An 18,665-nucleotide genomic window follows, 5' to 3' on the forward strand; every position below is an offset into this window, starting at 1 on the left:
CTAATGAAGTGTCGAGATAATCACTAAGAAACACCCAAACTCACGAGCTATCCCCATTGAAACAAGCCTCCAGCCCTAACCTCCAAATTTTCCATTGAGTGAATTTCAGAAAATTAGGTCAAAGCATTCTGTTGTTGCACCAATTGAACATTAGGTATTATATTTTCTTTCATTATAATTGCGATTGAGTGACAATTAGTATATTTTGATTGCTTATATTATGTATTATCATTTCTTTCATTATAAAATTAAATTTATATAATATATTTAGTCATACACCCATTCTTAGCTCTATAAACAAACCCAAAAAAAACTCAAAAAAAGATAGCTAGCCCTATTGAATTTAATTTTGATTATTAAATTACTTTGATGCCCTATTGAGTGTTTTGGGTATTTTTATGAGGTTTTGGGGTTGGGCTTATTTTAAGAAATTGATGGCAGTTTTTGTAATTTCTAAGAAGTTAAAAGCCTCTTTGTTATACTATAAATGGGCTTTGGATGTGTTTCTAAAATCCATTTCATATAGGGTTTTTTTTATAATTTGGGTTCCTATATTGGGTATAATAGTGAATCTCCCTATTTATATTCCCCAAAAGTTTACGCGTCAAGTCTTACACAACACTTTATGGACATAAATTGCAACGTCTTACGTGATATAGCGATTTAAAATATAGATCACAACACACAAAACTGGATGTAAGTTTACTTTGAAAGGGGATGGATCTTATGTAGTACAAGATCGTGGTCGATGGTTTAAGAGTCGGCCCCATCAATTGAAAGTTCTTGAAACAATACTACGCATGAAGTGAGTGCAACCTCCTAGCTCGCATGAGCCTAAAGTGCACATGGCAGGGACATCGCCAAGTAAAGTGTCATCAAGCGGGTACGTAGTATCTAGGTCACAATAAAGAGGACCAATACTTTCTTGCTTATGCTTGAAGTTAACTTCATCATCTTCGTTGCTACTAATATTTCATTGCTCAAATTGTGGATTCGTCGATTGAGGGGAACATTATCTTCATCCGAATCTACTACACTTTTTGTTTCTCCTAAATCGTCATGGACTTGAGTTTGAGGAACATCAACTAGAGGTAAGTGGTAGGCGATGAAGGTGGTAGTGGACGTGACAGTGGTGGTGGTCATGGGTGGTGGTGGTGGTGGTGGTGGAGGTGGTGCTGATGAAGTGGAGGTGGTGGTGGTAGACGATGTCATTTTAAAAAATTAATGATGGTATTACGGGAATTGAAAAAATTCCTTAAAAGCTCTTACTTGCTTCTTGTGAAAGTAGCTTTGAAAAACAACCTAGAGACTACTTTTTTACTTTTATTTTGAGGACCTTTCCTATTGAGAGGGGCGATAGCATACTAAACTTACACACACTACACGAATGTTAGGACTCGAACCTAGGACCTTGCCTAAGGGAATAAATACTCCAAACCACTGCACTAGTGGGTCCTTTGCACCCAGAGACTACTTTTAAAGGCTACTGTTAGGAGACCATTACTTTTAAATATTCAAGATATTTTATTTTCACCAAACACCTTAAATTGGTTTTTTTTTTTCTTCAAAAGAGAAAATCCATCAATATTCCAAGAACAACGCAGCCTCATTAAAACCTTCCAGGTAAAACCACGTGGGAAACCCTGAGTAGGAAAAAGAGTGCCGCACATGCATTAGACTACAAGCGAGTCAAAGAACATAGACCAAACGATATAACATAGAGCACCACTACAAGCTCAGTAAGAACATCCACCACAATGTAAAATTGTCAAAGGATTTCTATGCACGCATAGTTCTTTGTACAATACTGAAAACGTGTCGTGAGCGTCAAAAACAGCAAGCAAAAGCACCAAACGCTATCTCCCCCAAATCCATACAAAACAAAGCACAACTTCAAGCAATTTACACATTTTAACACTTATTTATTTATTATTTGTAGCGATTTAACACAACATTTTCCTACATTTACAAGAAAAAGAAGTTAAATTTGCAGCATTTAAACGTTATTAAACATATAATAATATAATGACAATCGTTTTTCTCAACAATTTTTTGTATACAAACAAACCACAAACCTGACCTCTAACTACGAAAAGACGACAAAAAAATAAAAATAAAAATAAAAAAACTAACTCCAAATGCAAAGAGGCATAGGGGAAAACAAACCCACACCCGACCATAGAAATGAAAGCCCACACAACACAAGATAACTAGACTTAATTATTCAGACACATAAGCCTTTACATCTTATTTAGATATCTCCTCGACATGCTCCAATGTCATCTTCTTGAGCTCCTCCTCAAACCTCTCCAAACACGTACTTGGCAAGCATATGGGCACCAAAGTTCCAAATTCCTCTTCTTGGTTGTTGTCTCGGACATAGAAGCTGATCATACTGACCGCTCTCGCAAGTCCAGCAAATAATGGTTTTCCCCACCCAACATCAAACTCTCCCAAACCAGTATGTCTATTATCAGAAACTATAAACACATTCCATCCCATTGGAAGCGGAGGCCATCCTCTGATCACGAAAAAATCAGCCAGTGATTGCATGTACTCTTTATCCATCTGAGCTTTGGACTTCCTCACCAACTCCACACCATATCCCAGTGGACTTGCACACAGAAGTTCCACCGTTGAAACGACAGTTGGGATAGCAAACGCATTGCCGTAGAATCCCGAGGGAAGGCAAAGATCATTGAAGCGCTTCCCGCGAGCGTTGACAGCGCAGGAAATGCGAACAGTGTCTTTTGGATTCAGTCTCAGTGAAAGCGTCCGGCATTTCCAGACGCAGGCTGTTATGAGATCAAATGAGGAGCAAGTGGAAAGGTGGGGTGGAAGATGTTTCCTGAGGGCTCTGATCTGCTGTGGACTGAAATAGAAGGATCGTTGGGCCATGTTTGATTGGTCTATTGCTGCAATGAAAGAGCCTTGTGAATCAAGCAATTGGTCATATTCGTAATGCGGACGTGTAATTGTTGGTGGATCTCTGGCATTGAGGAGCTCTCGTGCCCACACTGGAGGGATTGATGGTGAATCTGCTCCTTGGGCCATCTCCCCAATTGCGTTCAAGAATTGAGCCAACCCCACTGCATCACACATTGTGTGGTTTATGCGCAATCCAAAAACGAAGCCTCCACATGTCAGGCGAGTTACCTACATTAATAATTGCAAGTACTTTTGAATTAATTATTACACGTTCCCTATATATATCATTATGTGAAGAAAAAAAATTGTATTTCTGGTTCACAACACATAACTACATAAAAATGCATAATCCATATGTTTGCTAGATATATAAACTCTATATACTTGCTCTCTTTTCTTTTTTCTTTTTTTGTCAAATATATACTTTGCTCATTGTGGGCAAAGTAGTACACTTGTATTAACTGTATATACCTGAAGAAATCCTATATGCTCTCTCCCTCTGTGAGTCTTAAAGGACTCCATAGAGAGGGGAGGAGGAAGAAGCATCGCCGCCCCTCCTCCTCCTCTTCTCTTCTTGTCTTTTACTTTTAGGTTAGTGAATAAGTCCACTAGAGCGTTTTGTATAAAAAACATCTTGTGATGGTTTCTTCTTAACCATGGTTCGATTGAAGTTCCCAATCAGCCCTTTCAGTCTATGTTCTCAATCAAATCTTGCTCCCAAAACTTGCTACCTAATGTCGCTCATGTTCTCTCAATTTAATTCTACATCATCTTTGACGAAGGTTACTGCAAATCACCCAATTGTTCTTTAACAAGGTTGTTGTTTTCGTTTATTCGTTCACTCTTATGCACAGGTAGATCGCTGGAAATTATATTTTCCCCAGATCTGTTATGGATGCAGTGGTGGGTATGACTGCAATAGCGCTTCTTCAGGTGGATGTGGTAGAGTTCATATAGGCTCATGGGTTGTTTTAAGATTTTGTGGGCTTTGTTTGGATTTATGGTTAATTGTGGTGATGTGGACTAGTAGTTTTAGTGTGGCTTTTGTTCGCGTTAGTTTTGCTTAGCACTTGAGTTTGTTGGGATTGGTATTTTATATGTCTTGTTGATGTCTTTGATTGTACCGTTGAAGTTTACCTAATGAAGTTTCTATTTGATTATAAATATATAAAAACTGTATATATTGTAAATGTATGTTGACCTTAATTAATTTTTATGTTTTCATTCTCATTTTGTCTAATAAATTATCATAAAAACAAAATTAAGAGGGAAGAGTACTACAAATAGATAAAATGATCAGAGTATGAATTCTGTAGGACAATTGAGGGTACATTCTTGTGTCAAATTGTTAAGGAGAAGGTTCTGACTCAAAATTGATGACAGCCTTCAAGGGTTGGAAAGACAAACTCAAGTCATGTACGTTTGGATCTGAAAAGGGAAACGAATATAAGTATTCATCATCTATTTATATTCAAGTCCAGATGAGCAGATAATGAATATTCATACCCACGTCCCTACTCCTCCTCTTAAATCCTTTTCCTGACGACTCCTCCATATCCTCAATATCCGTAATATCCAAATATCGGGACCACTTTGTTGGGGAATTGGTTCCTTGCCCCACCCCTTTGCAAATGTACCAGGAAAAAGCAACTCTTTAATGAGAAAAGAAAAGTTAAAAACTATTCTAATTGGGCTACAGACAAAACAAAAGTTTTGTTTTTACCTATATTTTTTTATTGATTAATTAATTCAATATATAATATAAAAGGTGGAACATAAAATTTAGTAGCACACGTGGTATATAGATTGGAGCCACTTCACAATATATTCATATGAAAAATAGATAAGATATATATATATATATATATAGTATGATTTGGGTTGGGGATTAAAATACCACCCCAAAAACCATACTCAAAGTTTTCCCAAACACGTCCCTACTCCATTGATATCCTTCATACGCGACCATTAAAGGCCCACAAAAACTTAACTTTCGGGGACAATTATCATCCCTACATCACAAAGATGGCTTGGCAGTACAAACATACAATAAAATAACTATGGTTTATAACCGGAAGAAGAAAATGTTAAACTTTTACCTAAAATATATGTAGTCTATAAACATACAATATTTCCTAAACAAGAAACCTACAATATTTTACGCTTGTCTCAGTAGAATAGTGATGTTCCTTGATTAGGCTTGTCTTTCATTGTTTTTGCTTCTATGAAATCTATTGAAAGTCCTTTTAGTCGGCACGATCCTACACCTTGGCTAAACTGGGCTGTAGCCTAGGTGAGTTTATTTTTTGTAGACTAAAATAATACCACAGCCCAGACCACGTGACATCCCCACCCCAGCCAATTAAAATCTCAATAATAAACCTAAACCACATGTCTGACCAATAAGTTCATAACAATAAAAAATTAAAACTAACCCTGCACACAAATAAAATCTCATTAACAAACCTACAATACACCACGTCTGACTAATAAAAAATACAAACTAAACCCCACACGGGACCAGTTATGCAAAAATGATTCATTCTCTCTTTGCTCAGTTAACCAAGCCCTCTTCTTCGAAAAAAAAAAACAAAAATCATCCCTCCATGTCATTCTTGAAGACTTAATTAAAGGAGGTAATTTTCAATTCTTCATCTTCTTTAATTTTCTTCTTTAAATTTGTTGATACTGAAATTTTGGAGATTTAGGGTTCATGAAGTATTAATTAGGGATTTACAATTGAGACTTATGAATTATCAATTGGGGATTTTGTTGGTCTATATGTATACATCTTCTGTATATCATTCAATAGGTTGTACTTTATAATGTCGGATCAACATCGAAATGTTAAGAGATCAAAGACTCGTAGAGATTTTTTTTAAGAGAAACAATGTTGAATCAACTAGCATGCCTTCTGGTTCTTCTCCATCTCTTTGGTGTATTTTTTGGTATAAATGAAATTCAATCGTACCGTTGAGTTTTCTATAGGTTTGTATATAAGGTAAATTTATTCCACGCCATTTTGAAATCCTAGGTCTGTACCTGCTTTTAGTGTTGTGTGGGTGTATATATATTTATGTTCAAGAATGAAAAAAGAAATAGAAAGCCAGAACAAAAAATAAAAAAAACCAATTGAAATTAACCAGCAAAATTTATATAGATACCTGAACTAACAGCAAAGGGCAACCAAGAATACCATCAGAGCCAGGGGGATTAAACAGGAACTCCTCTAAGACAGGACAAGGGGGTAGAATTCTGTCCCCAAGTTGCTCAAGCGTGACGTCAGCATTAGCCTCTATGAACAAGACACCTTCTCCATTGCATTCCACTATAAGCTTTCTGTTGGGCCCTTCCCTGAGTCTACCAGCCAAAGGGTAGTAATACACTAGTGCCCTACTCAGTGCTTCCCTGATCACCACAACGGCGTCGTTTCCTTTCATTGAAGGATTGTTCTTATAAGACATGATGACGGGAAAATGAAACCGAAGGCCGTCCTGATCGTCTATATCCGACAGCTGCTTGGTTTCAATTGGCGTTGGCTTCACCGGTGTTATAAGTTCTGGCTTGAATCGGTTCACCGGAAACAGTAGAGGGCACAGTGAACCCATCTCATACACTGCGAGGGCCTGTATTATTGCGACAAAATGATCACATTGTATGAGTCATCGAATTCGTATTTATGTGTACTTAGGACCCCAATGACCCTATTACCTTAAAACGTATTGACTTCTACAGGGGATTGGATCCAACATCCGCGTGAACGTTATCATTTTATTTTTATGTGTTTTTTCTGGTGAATATATGAGAAATAATGCATATATGTGTGCGGTGGAGAAGTTGGCTGCGTTGATAAGCAAATAATAGAAAGGTCAAATTCCATGGATGTTGACCCTGTGGCTCGCTATCTGAAGATGACCATCTGTGGTGTGAACCCTTTAATTATCTATTCAGGCGAACCACCAGTTATGTCCAGAAGTCACATGTGACGCTGGCATGCACGAAGAAAAATGTCCTTCCAAGTTCATTAACTATTGACATGTTCAACGAGTCGTATCAGATTGATCCAGTTTATTTAGAATTGGCTAATTTAAATAAATCGGATTGATCCAGTCTATTTAGAGTTGGCTCATTTAATAAATGGGTCGTGTCGGACCCATTCATTTATAAAAATCATCAATTCCGGCTCGAGCTCACAGCCAAGTTTATATGGGCTCGAGTGCTTGTGCCAGGCCACTAAACTGGCTGAGATAGGCCCACACCAAATTAATAATGGTATTACGGGAATTAAAAAAATTCCTTAAAAGCTCTTACCTGCTTCTTGTGAAAGTAGCTTTGAAAAACAACCTGGAGACTACTTTTAAAGGCTATTGTCAAGAGACCATTACTTTTAAATAATTAAGATATTTTATTTTCACCAAACACCTTGAACTGGTTTTTTTTTAAAGAAGAGAAAATCCATCAATATTCCAAGAACAACGCAGCCTCATTAAAACCTTCCAGGTAAAACCACGTGGGAAACCCTGAGTAGGAAAAAGAGTGCCGCACATGCATTAGACTACAAGAGAGTCAAAGAACAAAGACCAAATGAAATAACATAGAGCACCACTACAAGCTCAGTAAGAACATCTACCCACTACTACAAAAAACACTTTGCGCGACGAAATAATTTTGTTGCACAAAGTACAATTTCGTCGCACAAACTTTGTGCGACGAAATTTTGGTCGCGCAAGTTCTGTCGCGCAAAGATCGTAAAGAAAGGTTTTGCGCGACGAAATTTTTTTTTTGTCTCGCAAAGATACTTTGCGCGACGAACGATAACAACTTTGCGCGACGAATACTAACGTCGCTCAAAGATACTTTGCGCGACGAATTATAACTACTTTGCGCGACGAATACTATCAACTTTGTGCGACGAATATTAATTACTTTGCGCGACGAATAATATTATTTTGCGCGACGAAAGTTAATGTCGCTCAAATCTTTGAGCGACGAATCCTAATGTCGCGCAAATCTTTGCGCGACGAAATATTCAATTTTTGTTTTTTAAAAAATTTTAATTAAAATAAACTAGTTTAATAGTTTGCTCGACGAAATATTTTGTCACCCAAGGTTTTTGACATTTTTTTTAAATTATTTCTCTTATATCAATTTCATTATATTAATTTTTCAAATTTTTACTTTTTAAATTTAATTTAATTGTATGATTTTATTTTTTTTAATTACTTTAATTTAAATTGAAATATTCAAAATAAAATTACATATGAAAAATAGTGGTCAAATTATCCAATATATATAATATTCAAAATGTACACATAAATTAACAAAGTACAATAATAAAATCTACAAGCCTATTGTGGTGATAGTGGAGGAGGATATGTTTCGATAGCGTCCAAATCCTCAACTTTAGCCGTCAAAGTCTCGACGATTCCCTACAAAAAAAAAAAAACAAATATTGTCAAATAACAACAAAATAACAAAAAATTAGAATAAACTCAAAACTAACTCCAAAAACACATATTAATGAAAAAAAAATTAAAGTTTGGAGAGAATATACCTTTTGGCAAGATTTTGAGTGAGTGAGAATGAGAGGGAGAAGTGAGTGTGAGAGAATAGAGAAGATAGTGAGAGAGAGATGAAAGAGTGAGTGAGAGTGAGAGATGATGAAAAGAGAGATAAGAGAGTGAGTGAGAGTGATAGATAGTGAAGAGAGAGATGAGAGATTAAGTGAGAGGACTGAGTGTGAGAGAAAGGGTAGGATTTGGGGAGAAGGAAAGAGAGAGGAGAGGTAAGAGTAGAAGACATTGAGAAAATGGTGGAGGTGTTATTTTGGTTTTAAAAACCGTATCACTTTGCGCGACGAAACAATATATTGGTCGCGCAAAGTCTCGAAAATTTTTTTTAAAAAAAATTCCAATTTTTGGTGCGCGCCCAAATTTTTAGGGTTTTGAGCGACGAAATTTTGGTCGCTCAAAGTTTTGCGCGACCACAATATTCCCGTTTTCCATTTTTGGTACCCGCCCAAATTTTTCGGGTATACTTTGCGCGACGAACTATATATTGGTCCCGCAAAGTCGTAATTTTTTTTTTTAAATTCCCATTTTTGGTACCCGCCAAATTTTTAGAGTATACTTTGCGCGACGAACTACTATATATTGGTCGCGCAAAGTTGGAAAAACAAAATTAAAAAATTCGCATTTTTGGTACCCGCCCAAATTTTTCGGGTATACTTTGCGCGACGAACGACTATATATTGGTCCCGCAAAACTTTGCGCGACGAACTTTATATTGGTCCCGCAAAACTTTGCGCGACGAACTATATATTCGTCCCGCAAAGTCGTAATTTTTTTTTTTTTTAAATTCCCATTTTTGGTACCCGCCGAAATTTTTAGAGTATACTTTGCGCGACGAATTATTATATTGGTCGCGCAAAGTCTTAAAAAAATTTAAAGCTACTAATAAATATATATACTATTCAATTTCTTAAGTGTTATACGTACAAAATAAACAATTTTAAAGCTACTCAACGATCCAACCGTCAAACTTGTTTGTTTATAATTCAAGATCATATACGCCAAAATTCAGAAAAAATAAACATTAAGAGATCAAGTAATGGGACAAAATATTTCGACGGTTATAAAAGAAAAATCAAGATTTAACGGTTATTTCAACTCTGATTGTGATGATATTTTACAGCTACACTCCTTGACCCTATATGAATACAATGACTGCATTCGATCATCAATTGAAAATATTTACACTAGTGGATACCACAAAATCTTATGTTATATTTAATGAAAGTATAAATAAACTCTTAATTGTTAGTGAATATATTGTTTTGATGGCATACACATTCTATGAAACTAGTTTCAACGATCCAACCATCAAACTTGTTTGTTTACACATCGAGATCATATACGCCAAAAATCAGGAAAAAAAAAATTTAGAGATCAAGTAATGGGACAAAACATTTTGACGGTTATAAACGAAAAATCAAGATTTAACGGTTATTTCAACTCTGATTTTGATGATTTTTTTACAGCTACACTCCTTGACCCTATATGAATACAATGACTGCATTCGATCGTCAATTTAAAATATTTACACTAGTGGATACCACAAAATCTTATGTTATATTTAATAAAAGTATAAATAAACTCTTAATTGTTAGTGAATATATTGTTTTGATGGCATATGCATTCTACGAAACTAGTTTCAATGATCCAACCGTCAAACTTGTTTGTTTACACTTCGAGATCATATACGCCAAAAATCGGAAAAAATAAACATTCAGAGATTAAGTAATATGACAAAACTTTTCGACGGTTATAAATGAAAAATCATGATTTAACGGTTATTTCAACTCTGATTTTGATGATTTTTTACAGCTACACTCCTTGACCCTATATGAATACAATGACTCCATTTGATCGTCAATTTAAAATATTTACACTAGTGGATACCACAAAATCTTATGTTGTATTTAATGAAAGTATAAATAAACTCTTAATTGTTAGTGAATATATTGTTTTGATGGCATACGCATTCTACGAAACTAGTTTCAAAGATCCAACCATCAAACTTGTTTGTTTATACTTCGAGATCATATACGCCAAAAATCGGAAAAAATAAACATTCAGAGATCAAGTAATAGGATAAAACTTTTCGACGGTTATAAACGAAAAATCACGATTTAACGGTTATTTCAATTTCGATTTTGATGATTTTTTACAGCTACACTCCTTGACCCTATATGAATACAATGAACCAATTTGATCGTCAATTTAAAATATAATTTCTAAGAAAATAATTTTTTTACAACTACACTCCTTGATGATTTCTAACAAAATAATTTTTTTATTTTATTTATTTTTATTTTGTAAAGACTTTGCGAGACGAAGTTTAGAAATTCGTCGCGCAAAGTCATGCAAAGATTTTTATAAAAAAAATTATTTTATTTATTTTTGTAAAGACTTTGCGAGACGAAACACACTTCGTCGCGCAAGATTTTGTGCACCGAATTTTATTTTTTCATCGCGCAAAGTAATGAAAGATTTTTACAAATAATTTTTTATTTTCTTTATTTTTTTAAAGACTTTACGAGACGAACCACACTTCATCGCGCAAGACTTTGTGCACCGAATTTTATTGTTTCGTCGCGCAAAGTCATCCAAAGATTTTTAAAAATAATTTTTTATTTTGTTTATTTTTTAAAGACTTTACGAGACGAACCACACTTCGTCGCGCAAAGTGACTTTGTGCGACGATTTGTGTTTCGTTGCGCAAAATTTAGTCGCGTAAGACTTTGAGCGACAAAGTTTAATTTTCGTCGCGCAAAGTAACTTTGAGCGACGAATTGTGTTTCGTCGCGCAAAATTTGGTTGCGCAAGGGGTTTTTTTTACTAGTGACCACAACGTAAAATTGTCAAAGGACTTCTATTCACGCATAGTTCTTTGTACAATACCAAAAACATGTCGTAAGCGTCAAAAACAGCAAGCAAAAACACCAAATGCTATCTCCCCCAAATCCATACAAATTTACAAAGCACAGCTTCAAGCAATTTACAAGTTTTAACACTTAATTAAATAACCTGATGCAAACTCTCGTTTTTCTCAACAATTTTTGTGTACAAACAAACCACAAACCTGACCTCTCCTAACTACGAAGAGACAAAAAAATTAAAATAAAAATAAAAAAACTAACTCCAAATGCAAAGAGGCATAGGGGAAAACAAACCCACACCCGACCATAGAAATGATAGCCCACACAACACAAGATAACTAGACTTAATTATTCAGACACATAAGCCTTTACATCTTATTTAGATATCTCCTCGACATGCTCCAATGTCATCTTCTTGAGCTCCTCCTCAAACCTCTCCAAACACGTACTTGGCAAGCATATGGGCACCAAAGTTCCAAATTCCTCTTCTTGGTTGTTGTCTCGGACATAGAAGCTGATCATACTGACCGCTCTCGCAAGTCCAGCAAATAATGGTTTTCCCCACCCAACATCAAACTCTCCCAAACCAGTATGTCCATTATCAGAAACTATAAACACATTCCATCCCTTTGGAAGCGGAGGCCGTCCTTGTTGTGAAAATTGACTCGCATAAAGGATACAAGCTTCGGAGACAGAACAGGAAGTGACCGGTCGCCCGTTTCAAGTGACCGGTCTCAGGAGACTCTGCCCAAAAGCGACCGGTGGCACGAAGCATGCGACCGGTCGTTTTCAGGCAGGTTCGAAGTCTAGAGCAAGAACTTCTGGCAACCGGTCGCAAGCTTCATGAGACCGATCGTTTTCCACTCTGCCAAAATGCGACCGGTCGCAAGAAGCTAGCGACCGGTCGCCCAACACGTGCTGTTTCGAATCTGCACTGTTTCTCAACAGTTTCTTTAGTGTGCTATCGTTTTCTACCCACTTGCAAGGATATTTTAAGTCACTTCTGACTTAAATGAAAGGTGGCAAGTTGTTGGGAAGCAAGGAGAGCAAATCAAGGAAAGATGTTGGCTTGTTTCAAGGTGTTCCTACCCTATGGTCCTTTATAGGGTAGCTGAACTTGTAGCTGTCATTGTCAAGCCCTTTGCTTGCCCAAGGTGTGATCTATTTCAGTAAAACAAGGGCAGAACGTGGGAAGATGTGACGAGGCTTTTCTCAAGTCCAAGGGGTTGTGTATTTGAGAGAGGAGGAAGCAAGACAGCATAATGAGATAGATGCAAAGTAGCTGGAACTAGTGAGTCAAGTAGAAGAGAGAGTTCTCAATTGTATCAAGGTGTTGAGCAAGGGTGAGAGAGAAACATATTGTGAGGGTAGTGTTCTAAGGGGGTTTTCAGTTGTAAACCAAAGTTGTAACCTATCTTCATTAGTGAAATTTCTCAAGGGGATCACCAAGAGGATGTAGGCAAAATTTGCTAAACCTCTATAAACACTTGTGTCATTTGTGCTTGGTTATTTTCTGTGTGTGTGTGTAAGACTCATCCATCATTGAGTTTTGTCCAAAGTCCATCAACAACAAGGTCTAAAGGGGAGTGAATTGGTCCTAATTCACAACAAGTGGTATCAGAACTATGTTGGCAGCTGTGCTAGTTCTTCTTTTGGAGTGCTAGTGTGTTGAAGATGGCAAGTGACAACGAAGTTGATAGTGGTGACAGTTCATAGCAGTTGAAGCAACCACAAGCAACAAGCATGAAGGTGGAGTTAAAGCCTTTCACAGGGAAGGAGAACTTCACACTTTGGCAATGAAGGATGAAGTCAGCTCTTACACAACAAAATCTCCATGTTGTGTTAGTTGGCAAGGAGAAGAAGCCAACAAGCATGACAGATGATGAATTGGGAGTACTTGACGAGTTAGCTAGAGGAGCCATCGAAAACTACCTCTCCGATGAGGTGCTCATCAACGTGATGAAGGATATGGCGAAACAAACATGGGAGAAGCTCGAAGAGATGTTTGCAGGGAAGTCGTTGTCCAACAAACTCTTCCTCAAGGAAGAACTCCTAAATCTTAAAATGGAGGAGGGAGGAAATCTAATGGAACATCTAAGTAGTTTCAATAGATGTGTTGCTGACTTACAGAGAATGAAAGTTAATTATAGTACGGAGGATAAGGCTCTTATGTTGTTGACATCCTTACCTCCGTCCTATAAGCACTTCCGAATCACTCTTATGTTTGGGAAGGTTACTCTGGATTTTGAGCCGGTGGTGCAAGACATCATGACACACCATAGGATGGCTCAACGTTCGGGAGAAAACTCTCAAGGTGAAGGTCTAGTTGCAAAGACCGGAGAGAGAGGCCGTTCAAAGAAGCGTGAAGGCAAGAAAGGCAACAGAGGAAGGTCCAAATCCAAGGCGAAAGACGGTTGTTTCGAATGTGGGTCAAAGGAGCATTGGAAAAAGAATTGCCCTATATGGAAGGAGAAGAAGAACAAAGGGAAGAATGCAGCAAACACAGCTGAGGAAGTCACAGAGAGTGATGGTGAGCTTTTATGTGCAAATAGCAATGTTAAAATAAATGCATTGGCTAATTCTTCAAGTTGTTCCTCTTCCGATTGGATTTTGGATTCCGGATGCTCGATGCTCATACCATAGTGCTCAAACAAGGAGTGGTTTGACATGTATGAGAAAGAAGAAGGTGGCGAAGTTATGATGGGGGATGGCTCAATTTGTGGAGTCAAAGGCACCGGTACAATCAAGGTGAAGATGCATGATGGGGCTGTTAGGACGTTTGGAATGGTAAGGCACATTCCAAAGTTGCGTAAGAATCTCATTTCCCTTGGAACTCTTGATAAGAATGGTTATTCATTTAAAGCCAATGGAGGGAAACTCATAATCTCAAAAGGTTCACTTGTGGTTATGAAGGGAGAAGTTCAACCTAATTGCCTATATAGATTATGTGGTACAACAATTACAGGTGGAGCAGCTGTATCCACAAGCAAGGACTCGGAGGATGAAACTCAGCTTTGGCATTTGAGGTTAGGGCACATGAGTGAGAGGGGCATGCAAGAACTACACAACAGAAAGTTGTTGAAGGGTGTTCAAAGTTGCAAGCTTGAGTTCTGCAAATATTGTACCATGGGAAAGCAATCAAAGGTGGCTTTCAAGCAGCAAAACAAAGAGGAAGAAAGCACGGGTGTGCTAGACTATATTCACACGGATGTATGGGGGCCATCACCGGTGGTTAAATCAAAGGGTGGAGCTCGCTATTTCGTGACTTTCTTGGATGATTTTTCAAGGAAGGTGTGGGTCTATTTCATGAAGGAGAAATCCGAAGTCTTCACCAAGTTCAAGGGGTGGAAGGCAGAAGTAGAGAACCTAACCGGAAGAAAGATCAAGATCCTAAGGAGTGACAATGGTGGTGAATATAAAGACAGCAAGTTCCTTGAGTTTTGTAAAAATGAAGGCATTAAGAGGCATTTTACCGTGAAAAAGACGCCCCAACAAAATGGAGCTGCGGAAAGGATGAATAGAACTCTCATGGAGCGTGAGAGATGTATGAGGATTCATGCGGGATTGCCCGAGTCATTTTGGGCGGAGGAGGTATGGTCTAATAAGTCAATTGATTATTCAAATCTTAAGGTGTTTGGATGCAGTGCATATGCACTTATTCCTAGTGATGAAAGGTCCAAGTTGAAGCCAAAGTCTCTTGAATGCATTTTCATCGGATTTGAGAGCGGTGTGAAGGGCTACAAGCTATGGGATCCAGTGAACCAAAAGAAGATACTCAGCAGGGATGTTGTGTTTGATGAGAAGACCATGCCTATGAACAAAGTCAAGAATTCAGAGGCAAAGGAGGATGTTGTTGGGAGAGAAATAACCATTGAAGTTCCACTCAAGAAGGTGTTTAGGGAAACTTCACAAGAACAGCCAACTGAAGACGTTCAGGAGGAGGTGGAGTCCGACCTTGAGGAGGAAGATGCTGAGCAACAACAACAAACTCAAGAAGAACAAGAGGCTCAAGAACAGGTGGAGCCATCATCTATAGCTCGGTCTAGGCCCAAGAGAACCATCAAACCACCCCAAAGGTTTGGATGGGATAAGGATGCAGTTCACTATGCTTTGAATGCTAGTGAAGAAGAACCAACCACGTTCCAAGAGGCTATTGAGAACAAGGAACGGGAAAGTTGGATGGAAGCTATGATGCAAGAGATGGAATCTCTACACCAAAACTCAGTTTGGGAGTTAGTTCCTAAACCCAAAGGTCGAAAGGTTATTGGCTGCAAATGGGTGTTTAGGAAGAAAGAAGACATGCACGGGAAAGGAGCCACCATATTCAAAGCTCGATTGGTGGCCAAAGGATACTTGCAAAAGGAGGGAGTTGATTATGATGAAATTTTCTCTCCGGTGGTGAAACATACTTCTATACAGTTACTACTCTCCTTAGTAGCTCAAGAGAACATGGAGGTGGAGCAAATGGATGTGAAGACTGCTTTTCTCCATGGGGACTTGGAGGAAGACATCTACATGAGCCAACCTCAAGGGTTCGTTGAAGCAAGCAAGGAAAATTTGGTTTGTAGGTTGAAGAAGTCTTTGTATGGGCTGAAGCAATCTCCAAGACAGTGGAACAAGTGCTTCGATTATTTCATGATGAAGATTGGGTATAGAAAATGTGAATCTGATTGTTGTGTATACACTCATGCATTCAAGGATGGTAATATCATCCTTTTGCTCCTTTATGTTGATGACATGCTAATTGCATGTAAAGACATGTCAAAAATTCAGGAATTGAAGACATTGCTTGGAAAGGAGTTTGACATGAAGGATCTTGGCTCTGCACAAAAGATCCTAGGTATGGAGATAAGGAGAGACAGAAATGAAGGCAAGCTATGGCTGTCACAAAGTAAGTACATTTCCAAAGTACTTGAAAAGTTCAATATGATGGATTGCAAGCCGGTGTCTACTCCTTTGGCGAAGCATTTTAAATTAAGTGCTCAAGATTGTCCTTCTATGGATGATGAGAAGGAAGAAATGAGCAAAGTTCCATATGCAAGCTTGGTAGGGTGTCTCATGTATGCAATGGTGTGCACACGCCCGGACTTAGCCCAGGCCGTAAGTGTGGTGTCAAGGTACATGGCGAATCCGAGCAAACAACATTGGACAGCAGCGAAGTGGATTCTCAGGTACTTGAAGGGCACCAAGAGGATTGGGATATTGTTTGAAAGACAACAAGGAAAGGCATGTGTGTCGGGTTATGTGGATTCCGATTATACAGGAGATTTAGACAAGAGGAGATCCACCACAGGATATGTCTTCATTTGTGGTGGAGGACCGATTAGTTGGAGAGTGGTGTTACAATCAGTTAGTGCCTTATTTACTACAGAAGCGGAGTATATGACGCTAACGGAAGCTTCAAAGGAAGCGGTGTGGCTGAAGAGATTGGCAAAGGAATTCGGGATAGCTCAAGACTTGGTGGTGATACAAAGTGATAGTCAAAGTGCTATATATTTAGTGAAGAATCAAGTGTTCCATGGAAGATCCAAACACATTGATACCAGATACCACCGGATAAGGGATTGGGTGAACGATGGAGACATCAAGATAAGGAAGGTTCATACAAATGAGAACGCTTCAGATTGTCTAACAAAGCCAGTCACAACAACAAAGTTCAAGCATTGTTTGAGCTTGCTCAATCTTGTTCCATGCTAAAGATTGAGGTGGAGTTCTTGAGAGTTATCGGGACGATTCTTAAGACATTACAGATGTCCTGGAAGGCAATGATGTCCACAATGAGTTTTAGGCTTGCCAAGGTGGAGATTGTTGTGAAAATTGGCTCGCATAAAGGATACAAGCTTCAGAGACAGAATAGGAAACGACCGGTCGCCCGTTTCAAGCGACCGGTCTCAGGAGACTCGGCCCAAAAGCGACTGGTTGCAAGAAGCATGCGACCAGTCGTTTTCAGGCAGGTTTGAAGTCTGGAGCAAGAACTTCTGGCGACCGGTCGCAAGCTTCATGCGACCGGTCATTTTCCACTCTGCCAAAATGCGACCGGTCGCAAGAAGCTAGCGACCGGTCGCCCAACACGTGCTGTTTCGAATCTGCACTGTTTCTCAACAGTTTCTTTAGTGTGCTATCGTTTTCTACCCACTTGCAAGGATATTTTAAGTCACTTCTGACTTAAATGAAAGATGGCAAGTTGCTGGGAAGCAAGGAGAGCAAATCAAGGAAAGATGTTGGCTTGTTTCAAGGTGTTCCTACCCTATGGTCCTTTATAGGGTAGCTGAACTTGTAGCTGTCATTATCTAGCCCTTTGCATGCCCAAGGTGTGATCTATTTCAGTAAAACAAGGGCAGAACGTGGGAAGATGTGACGAGGCTTTTCTCAAGTCCAAGGGGTTGTGTATTTGAGAGAGGAGGAAGCAAGACAGCATAATGAGATAGATGCAAAGTAGCTGGAACTAGTGAGTCAAGTAGAAGAGAGAGTTCTCAATTGTATCAAGGTGTTGAGCAAGGGTGAGAGAGAAACAGATTGTGAGGGTAGTGTTCTAAGGGGGTTTTCAGTTGTAAACCAAAGTTGTAACCTATATTCATTAGTGAAATTTCTCAAGGGGATCACCAAGAGGATGTAGGCAAAATTTGCTGAGCCTCTATAAACACTTGTGTCATTTGTGCTTGGTTATTTTCTGTGTGTGTGTGTAAGACTCATCCATCATTGAGTCTTGTCTAAAGTCCATCAACAACAAGGTCTATAAGGGGAGTGAATTGATCCTAATTCACAATGGTCCTCTAATCACAAAAAAATCAGCCAGTGATTGCATGTACTCTTTATCCATCTGAGCTTTGGACTTCCTCACCAACTCCACACCATATCCCAGTGGACTTGCACACAGAAGTTCCACCGTTGAAACGACAGTTGGGATAGCAAATGCATTGCCGTAGAATCCCGAGGGAAGGCAAAGATCATTGAAGTGCTTCCCGTGAGCGTTGACCACGCAAGAAATGCGAACAGTGTCTTTTGGATTCAGTCTCAGTGAAAGCGTCCGGCATTTCCAAACGCAGGCTGTTATGAGCTCAAATGAGGAGCAAGTGGAAAGGTGTCTTAACCAAGAAGAAGGGGATGAGATTTAGGGATTTCAAGAGAATAAGGAAGAGGGAATGTAACAGAGAATATATCCTGGTAATTATGTATTTCAGATTATGATATCATCGAATGGTAAACACACACTTTAATACAATGCTTTTCTCCTAATATCACTCTAACAGACTTAACAAATACAGCTACTCTCACTAACAGATTTAACAGAGAGCAC

The 18,665-nt window shown here is 38.5% G+C and overlaps 1 protein-coding gene across 1 annotated transcript; it reads right to left on the bottom strand.

The window, feature by feature from the left end:
• Positions 1 to 1,901: 1,901 nt before the first annotated feature.
• Positions 1,902 to 6,686, bottom strand: LOC110758513 (alcohol acyl transferase 1 allele GSa-like). Its single transcript, XM_021960392.2, has 2 exons — positions 6,093 to 6,686; positions 1,902 to 3,156 (listed from the first exon to the last, which is right to left on the bottom strand). Exons 1-2 carry the CDS (start codon positions 6,534 to 6,536, stop codon positions 2,248 to 2,250), a joined length of 1,353 nt encoding a protein of 450 aa, XP_021816084.2. The 5' UTR covers positions 6,537 to 6,686; the 3' UTR covers positions 1,902 to 2,247.
• Positions 6,687 to 18,665: the final 11,979 nt, after the last annotated feature.

The sequence above is a fragment of the Prunus avium genome, chromosome 5, assembly GCF_965620075.1.
Source record: "Prunus avium chromosome 5, drPruAviu1.hap1.1, whole genome shotgun sequence".
NCBI classification, from domain to species: Eukaryota; Viridiplantae; Streptophyta; class Magnoliopsida; order Rosales; family Rosaceae; genus Prunus; species Prunus avium.

Coding starts and splice junctions, on each gene's coding strand:
- LOC110758513 (XM_021960392.2), bottom strand. CDS start 6,536: ATGGGTTCACTGTGCCCTCTACTGTTTCCGGTGAACCGATTCAAGCCA. Junction 3,157..6,092: donor GCCCTTTGCTGTTAGTTCAG/GTATCTATATAA, acceptor TTATTAATGTAG/GTAACTCGCCTGACATGTGG.